The sequence below is a fragment of the Netta rufina genome (assembly GCF_964035555.1).
Source record: "Netta rufina genome assembly, chromosome: 1".
NCBI classification, from domain to species: domain Eukaryota; kingdom Metazoa; phylum Chordata; class Aves; order Anseriformes; family Anatidae; genus Netta; species Netta rufina.
In genome coordinates this window covers 17,239,336-17,250,571 of record NC_140123.1, presented here as the reverse complement: position 1 = coordinate 17,250,571, position 11,236 = coordinate 17,239,336, and the positions used below count along the sequence as shown (strand labels likewise).

General features: G+C 45.4%; 1 protein-coding gene across 1 annotated transcript in view; it reads left to right on the top strand.

Annotated features, from left to right (window-relative positions):
• Window positions 1-10,348: 10,348 nt before the first annotated feature.
• Window positions 10,349-11,236, top strand: part of CWF19L2 (CWF19 like cell cycle control factor 2) — a 67,738-nt gene continuing 66,850 nt past the window's right edge. Inside the window, exon 1 of the mRNA XM_084307036.1 lies at window positions 10,349-10,455. Coding sequence (XP_084163162.1) covers window positions 10,372-10,455 — 84 coding nt within the window. The 5' untranslated portion in view covers window positions 10,349-10,371. The remainder of the gene's footprint in view (window positions 10,456-11,236) is intronic.

Sequence of the window (11,236 nt, the reverse complement as noted above, 5' to 3'; positions counted from 1 at the left end):
TACATATAGCAAATAGCAAATGTTCTGAATTATGCTAGTATTCCCCTGACAAAGTATGGGAAATACTGGGTGGATGGGGAGCCATTCCAAACACTTTTATAATGAGAGATTTAGAGCAACAATGTTTTCTGTACATAGAGGATTTTCAGATTTGCTGGAATACAGATGACATTTAGTCTCAGAATTTCAGTTCTGTTCATCTGAAGAGTTTCCACTTGCAAAGGGTAAAGATCTGCATAGAAAAACTGAAGAAGATTAATAGTTACTGTCTCCAGTGTGCTTTGTTTTGTGTATTCTTCTTGCTACTACAATTAAGGACTTCTTCATTACCGCTTTGTGTGTCACTATGGTTTTATATAATTTACTGAGGAGAAAAGAAGGAAAGACATTTAATTCATCATTGCAAATTTCTTTTATGTGAGCTAATGCACTTTATATGAAGTGATTATGCTGTCAACAGCAGCATTTGGACCCTAATTTATTATGCAAATAACTTGCCTGGCATTGACTAATACGTGTCCTCCTGGGGCAGAATCAAAATTGCATGGCTTTGTCCAAACTGCTCTGAAAGGCCATACCTGACAGCTTGAGTGGCCAAAAATGAATCATTTTCAGTCTCGTGCCTGCTTCCTCACCAGGTATTTGCTGCAGGGGTGCTTGCTGAATGCAGACAGCCTCTGCCTGAAGGTGCTCTCACCCACAGGTTTCTAGGCTGAGCCCCCTCATCTAACTTTGAAAGACACTGGTGTTGATGCTTACCTCTCAGGTCAACATCTAGACCCTGAATAGTTATCAGAGACAAATGGGGACCTGACGGTGTTATTTATCTGACTGAATTTATTTTGAACATAATGCTCAATATGTCTCCTGTCAGAGGCTGAATCCCATCGGAGTTACAAAACTAAGACTTTTTCTCAGACACGACTTGAAGTAGTGTTGCAGTCTGATCTTGAGTCTCATCACTGACATTCATTTTACCTTTGAGAATGCCAGCTATGTTCTTATTTTGATATCTTCTCCTCCCCTTGCTTCTGTGGTGCTTTTCCTTCCTGAGTCTCCTGCATTTCTAATCACTCTGTGCATGTCCTTGAGTGAGTTTTTTCTTCCTTCCCATCCTTTAGATAGGCTTCATAAGGCTCTGCCCTTGTTCATCTCTTCTTATCATGATGTCGTCTCACCCACAAATGCAAATGTAATTATCATTGGTATGCAGACAACTTGCAGGTCAAACTCTCCATTCCAGGCTTGTTTCTTTGTGACATTAAAATCATGGTCTCTCCTTCGGATAGTGAGCAAACACAACTCACTGTGGCTAAAATAAAGTTTGTTACCTTCTCTCAGGCTGCACATTTTCATGGCTGGTTTGCTCCAACATTTATTTTCTTTTGGCTTCAGTAATGCAATGTTACCACATTTATATCTGGTTAGATACCTGTATCTGGTGTGCTACTGCAGATCATCTTCCCAGATTCTCATTTTGTCTTGACACACTCCTTGTGTTCTTTCACTGACCCCCTCTTTGTCTCACCCCAGTTTTTCATTGTTTTCATGATCTTCGGGATGTATCACGAACCACAATGTTAAGTGAAAGATAAAGAAGATCTTAAGTCCTGGGAGTGAAGAAAAATAGCCTATGTGATACAAGAGGCCAGCAATACCAACTTTGTGGTTGTAGGTCTGAGGGCACCACGACCACACCATGGGCAGCCCCTCCACACTGTCAGCTTTAAGGAAGTACATTAGGAAATATGGACTGGATCAGGCACACACAGACAGCTGTCTGACATGAAACTCATTTCTTCCCCTTGAGCAGGCTGTCTGTGTATCACCATTACAAAACAGCAACCCCAATGACCGCAGTTGATTTTCTTTTGATTTTGCAACAGCAAAGGCAAAAAATGAATTCAATTCACAAGCAAATAAGATGGAGATCTGTGTCGTTGAAATATTAGCAAGTAAATTTCTCCAATGCAGAAATACCCTGTATTACCACTCTACCATGATGGCAAGCTGATCTTTGCTGTAAAGCATGTATCTATAAAAATAAAGGAGTATCTGTGTTCTATCTCAGCAATCAACAATATAAAATGGCATATTTATTCTTAGCTATGTCTTTGTCTTATATTTGTACTAACATTTAAGTTAAAAGGAAAACTCTATTGAGCTGAAGCATAAGGCACTAGAATAAATGAGTGCAAAATATATATTTTTATAAATGATCTTGTGCTTCTTCACATGATGTTTTGTTTTAGAATCTAGATCAAACCTGAAATAGATTCCAAGTCCTAGACAGAATTTAGAAACTATTAACATTGAAAATAGTCTGCTTCTGAGCCATCCTGTCTCCTCAGCTGGATCATCTTTGATGCCTTCTGCAAAGCAGAAGATGGAGAAGCACATTTCTCATCACACTCCACTGCTCAAACACACATCAATCCCTAATGTCAGACTTCTCATACCCTTGGATGAGTTCAAAATACAAACTTTCAACAGAGGAACTGCTAAAGCATTCATCTCAGGGAGGCAGTCCTTCACAGGATGCTGCAGCTCTCTTCAGCAATCACTCAAGTTGCAATCTGACAATATCTAAATCTCTTAGGATAATTACAGTGAATCCTGTACTCCTGCTATTGAAAGGCAAATCCTGCCTTCAGGTTTCCATTTTCAAAACTCCCCAGCTTTTTGCACTGCTGTATTCTCTTACTTAAAGATGGCAAGGATGATAACCAGGTTGTTCGTTCTCTCTCCTATTCCCCCCCCACTTCTTTCTTCGTTGCTGAATGTGATTTTCACAGTAGTCTTGATACATTCTTTTGTTCTCTCTAAATCTAGCAACACAAATCTGATGGTTTTTGCTTTCCAAATCAATCTTCTGTGCACAACATCCCTGTCTGAGGGCTTGTTTGTGTGCACTGTCCATCTGTGCAGCTTGATTAATGTACGTGTTTCCTCTCTTGGGCCTCATGGCCTATAACCTCTCCCCTGCATCAGATTTCCTAATATACAAGAAATAAAATGATCCTCTGACTCACAAAGCAAGTAATGCCATGTCTAACTCCCTTGAAACTCGTAATACTTGATACTTCCCATTCAAAACCTCTCCTCAGATTATTGGCTCCTTGCTGCAGGACTTTATGCAATCGTTTCCACATATGCTTTTATTTGGTTCTGTTGTAATCAAGCAGTGGCTTTTGAAAGGATACTGGCCATCCTGCAGAGGGCTCTACGTAAGGGAATTGAATGAGATGCTGAACTCTTGAGGCCCCTTTATGCCCCTTATGCCCTTCTTTAAACATGGTTTCTTCGTGGAATACTTTTTATTATTTCATTTTATTTTATTTATTTATTTATTTATTTTTTATTGCTACTCTAGTGATTTCTGCTCTCTACTCACTTCAAACCTCACTTACCTCACATTGCATCTCATATTTTAAGGATGGACAATCAGAGGATGTTTTATTTAGAGTTCATCACTGCCTCTCACCAGGGCAGCAGAACTGGAGGGTGTATTTCATCTGGCCCAGTTGTTTGGTTCCCTGTCTTCCTTTAAATTGTGTTCTCTCAAATTGCCTTGTAGTTAAATTACTGCAAAGACAGTGGAAACTAACATCCATATCCAGGCTCTAAGAGTTATTTCTGAGTCCTCCAACTAGTCTAATATCTTCTTTAATCAAAAGAATTACACATCTCCAGTGACAAAGCTCCATACTCTGGCCTCTGTGATACAGGGTTTTGCAGACAGCGCCTTAGATGACACATTAAAAGGCATCTGGTTGTGGAAGGCAATTTGGCTCAAGAACTTCTACGGCACTGGCAAGAGAGGGCTGTCACCTGCAACTTTTACCATTACATGTAGACCTCAAGGCAGTGCCTAGTACAAACGTCCAAGGTGGAGGTCACAGAAAGTCTGGTCACCATGTGATGTTCCTGTCAGAAAGGAAATGGTCCCTATTTTCTGGCTGAGTGCAGCCAGCACTTCTGTTGGTACCCAAAATCTGAGAGGAATGTGAGTCCTGTCCCTGGACTTTACTTGGTTTCATGCTTATGCAGAGCAGTGGAAAACTTTCATTGCAGTATTTTTCCCTCTGCTTTCTTGCAAAGTAACGTGGTCTCCTTCTCATCCAGATCAACCTAAGCCTATAATGGAGAAACAAAATTTCTAAGGGAGACAGAGCGTCATATTGTCTGCATTCAATGAAAACTAAATGAAAAGAGATGAGTTGCATATTAAGATATCTCTAGCCCATGTCACCTTATTCTGCATTGCAAACACGTTCAGTGAAAGCAGTGATTTACCATACTGTTCATTAAAGCCGAACCTTTCTTTGCATGAATAGTTCTTGTGTCAGTGTACAGGAGGCATGTTTTAAAAAAATGGGCTTGAATTTTGCTTCTTGTTTTTACTATAAAAGATCTTTAACCCATCTTTCTGAGGCAATGCTAGGAAGAAGATAGTAAAAAGACACGCTTACATATTGTGCACTTGGGTCTCAGGCTGTATGTGGCAAGGATGTAAATTAGAAAGTGATCTGCAGTGCAACGCGTTCACATCAGTTCCTTTTAATGAAGCAATGCTGATCACGAAGTTTACCCATATCCTTTGAGCTAGAGGAATTACTCGATGTATACAGCTATTTCTGGGTCAAGGGCTGAGGCAAGGGTTGGGTATGAAATTACCCTTCCCTCTTAACACAGTACTGTAAAATAAAGAAAAGTGAAAAGCAATTTCAGGAATTGTGGGGTGAAAATTGAAGAGAAGCAAAATGTTCAAGTTGCTGCCAAAAGAGACAATTACAGGCACACTCAGTGGCAGTCAAATTCTCTTTACAATTTTTGTTATGGTGCTGTAGTGCTCGGAGCCCTTTCTATGGAGCAAGACCTCACTGGTCTCAGCATTTTTTTCAGGAGTGTTCACCACCTCATTAGAAAAAGACAAGCTGCCATCCCCACCTGTGTTCTGATTCTCTATTGCAACAAAAGGAGGAGACTCTCCTACGATACGCCACACCCTGAGTCCAGCCAGGAGCATGGCAGCAGCTTTCTTTTCTTTGCTGGGTGCTGGCCATGTGAGTGTGCACTGGAATGAGCAAAAGCACTGCAGGAGAAAAGGGCAGGCAGCCCCAAGGTCTCTGGAAGGTGGCTGCTGATGTGGAAACAGCAGGAGCAGCCAAAGGCTGTGATTTCTCAGTACAAGGTGTCTGTAATACCGGCTTAAGGTGTTCCTGCTCTTGTAACTATCAGCCTGATACAGCTGCCTGTGGGACTGGGCTACAAACTGCCTTATGCAACTGGCCTGGCTTTAGAAAGCAAAGATATACCTCAATCTCACTTTAAAAACAGAACAGGAAAACCCATTGCACTGCACTGAAGCTGTGCTTAAGGTTGTTTGAGTTCTTGTTGCATTGGTCTGATAGCCCAAAGCCCCGAGGCTTTCGTTTCTGCCCCAGCCAGGTGGTCAGAGTCAGTATGTATGTCTGGTTTTGGAAGCAGCTGACTTGAAGCTCCTTGTCATGTGCACTGCTGGACCTCTCCAAGTTGAGCAGGCATAGAAAAGGCCCTTCCCGTTCCTTCAAATAAAGTTTTTTTTAAGAAGATGTGTTATCAGACTCAATAAAGAAAGGACAGGACAGGTGTTATCACCACTCTGTGCTTGCCAGCTGATAATAGCCTTTGTTTCCTCAAGTCTCAAAAGATTTAAAAAAAAAGCAAGAAATGAACTGAACATGTTATCATTTCGCATGTGTAACAATGCGATTTGAGCTTATATGGATTCCTCACAAAACATTTACTAGGTAGTAGTTGTCACTAGAGTATCTGCCAGATGAACAATTCTCATTATCGCAGTCATGAAGCTGGGGTGGGGAGAGAGAAAGGGGATGTGTTTGTAAACCTCACCCCCAGTCTGACGAACTATAGTTGAAGAGATCACTTGTTTTCAATGTAGCTGAGCAAATTAACGAAGTAACTGCTGCTCGGGGCAGACCCCACATGGTTTGCTATTGAATATGGAACAAAAGGTGAATCATTCTTCGGTTCACCAGTCTCCTTCATTTCCATCGTAAACCCAGCTCCTATTCCTGAAGCAGGCTGTCAGGATCCTCAGTGTCACGGAGCTCTTTTGCTGCTGCCCAGAACACTGTTTTTGACGGACAGTAGAAAGTCGTCTTGGTTTTCAGTTTGGGACCTCACTGCACAATTCAGGCATAAGCAGCTAATAACCTGGGCATGGCTACTGCATTGATTTTTGGGCAAGGTGGTCCATCATTTTATGACACTGAGTTTAGACACAGTAACTTTAATTTTCTGATGAGGAGACATCATGAAATTTCTATAAAAGAAATACGCATTTTCCCATATTTTTTTTTTTCCTATAATTTCTCAAGGGACTGCCATTTTTATTAGACAAGCCATTGAAAATTCCCATCCTGGTCTATTTGATCTTTCAGAATCAAATCTAAATGACTGCTCAGCAGCACCACTGGCAACCAGGTGGTTTAAAAAATGAACAGAATGAGAATTAACTGAAACTCAGACCATTTTGACTTGGTTGTACCCACTCTGTGCTCTCCCTACCATCCTGCTGGATGCTGTGCTTCTTCAATATGAACACTTCAAAATGTTTTGTTAAAATTAAGGCAAGAAATTCTGTCCAACTGCAAGCTGGATTTACCGTGCTTGCAGCTTCTTCACCTCTGCCGAAAAAAATTCCCATATTCTCACAGTATAGAGCCTCTTTTCACTATTGAGCCATTGCCTTTCACGTAAAGAAAACTGTACAGGACTGCACTGAGCAGAGAGGATTTTTTCAGCCTTTTTCATATGAAAATAAAATATCAGAGCACTGAAGGCATGCAGTGAAAGTTATCAGTACGAAGGTTTATTAAGCAGGTCAGTTGAAGAGTCATCAGCTTCTTTCAGGGAAAGCATAAAATGCGCCATTAAATAGGAAATAATTCACTCTGCAAGGTCAGCGCCTCCCTGTAGGAGTTCAGCAAAGATCAGTATCTCCACAACATTATTGTTTTATTAGCCTGCTTAATTTTGGCAGTGGGAATGAGATGACTGAGCAGAGGTGCCCTGCTGACCATCAGAAGCGGTGTACCAAGAACTGGAGATTTCTGAATATGTGAGAAGTCCTCAGACAGTAATATCTTGAAAGAAATCAGACTAAAGTTTCATTTTTTTTTTTTTTTGCTTGCTTCCTCTGAAAAAAAATCCTTTCCTTGGATGAAGAGAAGAAATGAGATTAAATTATGTCATCCTTTTCCTAATGGCTGACCTCAGAACTAAAGTCATCTCTCAAACAAACCAAGAGCAGAATGATCACATTTGTAAAATATCTTCAATTGTTCTTCAGATTTTGAGATTCCAGAATGCATTTGTATCACAGTTTCTCTTCTAAAATTGGGAGTAGTAGAAACTTGGATTTAAATGAAAAGTTACACTGCTGCTTTATTAACGATGTGGATGGAGGATTAGGGGTATCAAGAATAACAACAAATACAGCAGAAGCTCACACACTGCCTTCAGTTCTCTTTGTGACCTTCTGCTGTGGAACACACATTCACTACTTTCACTATTGCTGCTGGAAGAAATTGACCACAGCTGTTCCTAACCACATTTCTGTCAGTTACCAGGATTTCATTTCTCCTGCAGCTCTTCCAAGTACCTCCTAAACTGATTCAGTCAAAACTAGTCAGATCAACTCATGGGCTATCAATTTAGCTTCAATATAAATCTATTTGGTAAATATGCCTGACTGTGTGGAGTGAATTATGGAGCACCCACCTGACCTGCCCTGGGGTTGTCTGGAGCTGGGAGGGAGAGAAATCAGTTTGGCTGCAAAAAGAGCACATCACGTTCAAAGAAGAGGCTTTCCTTACTGAGCCAAACATACACTTTCCTTGCTTCTCCTCTCACAACCAGTGTACTTGGCTGCAGATAGCTATGGACTGAGCATGGCATTTGCCAATCCTGCTGGAATGTCTTTTGTATCCATCTGTTTCCTTTGTAAGTGGCTCCCCAGAGGGGGTTCTTGTACCACTTTGCCAAACAATGCTTATGAAGCTCTGTCAGTTATCATTCTCTACCTAGGGGTGATCTATGACAGTTTTTCTTGAGATGTTGTTAGCTGTCACGGCATAAATCAAACACAGCATAAAGATGCAAATGCAATTTACGCACTTAATACCACCACAAAGATGATGATTAAATTACTGTTATCACTTTGAAAACATATTGTCCAATGCAAATAGCTAACAAATTACCAAATGCTTCACTCAGACCTTCACCTACATAACGTTATTACTTGGCAACTGTGAATGCGTTTGGTGTCAGACACTCATTAATAATGCTCTGATCTCATCCCAAAGAAATTATGTCTTGGATGCATGTTTGTTTCACCTGAGGTATACCAGCCCTGTCAAATACTGTTGGCCAACTGCAACTTGTAAGCGCCTTTTTTAATTTCCCTCTCTCATGCAGACATATCACGAGAGGCTGCCAACCTGCCAGGTACTGAAGCCAAATGAGCCCAGAGGCTCTGAACCGCCGGGTCCTTGTGCAGAGCTGTGGTGGCAATGTGGAGCACCAAGCACCGGGTAGCATGGGGGCATGTGAGAGTCGGTCAGGCCATGTTCTCCCCTTGTTCAGTTCTTATGAATCCTGGTCCAGATAAGGGGATGAGGGCTGATGTGAGGCTATTTTGGCCCAGCAGACAGGCCAACATTCAGTCTGCAGTTCAGTATTTCCAGGCTCCATGCTCATGGTCCAGTGAGCCAAGCAGCACAGGCATTTGCTGAGTTATGTGTGCCATGACATGCTGTTTGCTGGGACCTTTCTCTGGTGTAATGCTGTGTTGGGTTTCCGTGGCGAGGTTTTGGTAGCAGGGGGCTGCGTGGATGGCCTCTGTGAGCAGAGCCCAGCAGTTGCCCCATGTCAGATCAGAGCCAGCTCCAGATGGCTCCAAAATGAAGTTCAACAAGGCCAAGTGCCGGGTCCTGCACCTGGGGCGCAATAACCCCAAGCAGAGCTACAGGCTGGGAGAGGAATGGTTGGAGAGCTGCCAGGCAGAGAAGGACCTGGGAGTGATGGTGGATAGTCGGCTGAATATGAGCCAGCAGTGTGCTCAGGTGGCCAAGAAGGCCAACGGCATCCTGGCTTGTATCAGGAACAGTGTGACCAGCAGGGCTAGGGAGGTGATCGTCCCCCTGTACTCAGCTCTGGTGAGGCCGCACCTCGAGTACTGTGTTCAGTTTTGGGCCCCTCGCTACAAGAAGGACATGGAGGTGCTTGAGCGGGTGCAGAGAAGGGCGACGAAGCTGGTGAGGGGCCTGGAGAACAAGTCCTACGAGGAGCGGCTGAGGGAGCTGGGCTTGTTCAGCCTGGAGAAGAGGAGGCTCAGGGGCGACCTTATCGCTCTTTTTAGGTACCTCAAGGGAGGCTGTAGCGAGGTGGGGGTTGGCCTGTTCTCCCACGTGCCTGGTGACAGGACGAGGGGGAATGGGCTTAAGTTGAGCCAGGGGAGTTTTAGGTTAGATGTTAGGAAGAACTTCTTTACCGAAAGGGTTGTGAGGCACTGGAACAGGCTGCCCAGGGAAGTGGTGGAGTCACCATCCCTGGAAGTCTTCAAAAGACGTTTAGATGTAGAGCTTAGGGATATGGTTTAGTGGGGACTGTTAGCGTTAGGTCAGAGGTTGGACTCGATGATCTTGAGGTCTCTTCCAACCTAGAAATTCTGTGATTCTGTGTGATTCTGTGAAAAGGGACCCGCTGCTGGCCAGAGCTGAGCCATGAGTGACACTGGTTGGGCCTCTGGGAGAGCAGATGGAAGGAAGGGGAAATCTGCTGTGCTACAGCAGCTGGGAGAGAGGGGTGAGAGCTGAGAGAGCAGCAGCCCTGCAGCCCACAAGGTGAGTGCAGCAGGAGGGCAGGAGGTGCTCCAGGCACAAGGCAGCACAAGTTCCCCTGCAACCCTTAATCCTGATGGATGGACCCCGTGGGACGGAGCCGTGTGGGAGCAGTTCCTGAAGAGCTGCAGCCTGTGGGCAGCCCCCGCAGGCTCAGTTCGGGAAGGACGGCATCCATGGGAGGGACCCCACGGGGAGCAGGGGCAGAGAGGGACCCTGAGGGAGCGGCGGAGGTGAGACCACGCCGAGCCTGAAGGTGCCGCGGCCGAATGCCGGCGGGATCCAGACCCTGACCCCTGCAGCTCCCGCTGTGTGGCTGAGGCTCTGCGCGCCCGGCTCCGAGCCATGCGGGGCGCTGCTCCGCTCCGCTCTGTCTCCGGGCGGGGCCCCGCCGCTGCCCGGTTCCCGTTCCGCCGCGCTGTGCCCGCCTCCCTCCCTCCCTCCCGGCCCGGCGGGGCCCGCAATGGCGTCGGGCTGGCAGAGCGAGGCGAGCCTGGCGGCGCTGAAGGAGCAGCGGCGGCAGCAGCGGGAGGAGCTGCTGGCGGAGGTGGGCGGCCCGGCCCCCGCGGGGAGCCTCCAGCCCCTCGGCCCCGGGCTGGGGGCGGGTGGAGGAGCCGGGGGGAGCCCGTGGGGAGCGGGGGCAGGGCGGGGCAGGGCAGGGCAGGGCAGGGGCTGGCCGCCGAGTGATTTCAGGGGGGTTGTGCTGGGCGGTGGGGCCGGGGCTCTGCCTGCTTTACGCCAGGGCATGGGAGGAGGCAGACCCTGCCGCACAGAGGTGTTTCTGGAGCAGTGGCAGTGTCCTGGCTGGGCTGGTGCTGCTGTCTCTCCCCACTTCTCAAAGCAGGGGGCACAGAGGGGGTGTTAGGTACAGGCAGGTGTCTCCCTGAGCCCACAGGGAGCTGTTCCTAAGCATCACAGCTTCCCTTCTGGGACTGCACGGCTCTGGGACAGTTCTGCCCTGCGTGTTCCCCCCTTACCAGCAGCGGGAGGGAGTGGCCTTTCACTTAGCAACAGATGGTATTTTCCTGCAGAAGTTTCTTTTTTGTTTTATTAATGTTTTCTGCGCTTCCTGCTCTGTTTAAACCACTATGCAATAATACTGTTAGGAGTGCACCCCCGCCCGGTTGAAACTCTTGGATGTGCACAAAACATTCTTAAAGAAAGTGAAACTTAGGTAGGGCACCATTATCCTGCCTTACCTCTTCTCATGCAGCAAGCTGTTTGGGAACATGCAGCTCTGTTTGTACAAACATTTTACACTGTCAGGCATTGACAGAGTAGTTTATCAATATCAAATAATCATTTTTCTCTTCTTTGCTTCTACTTGC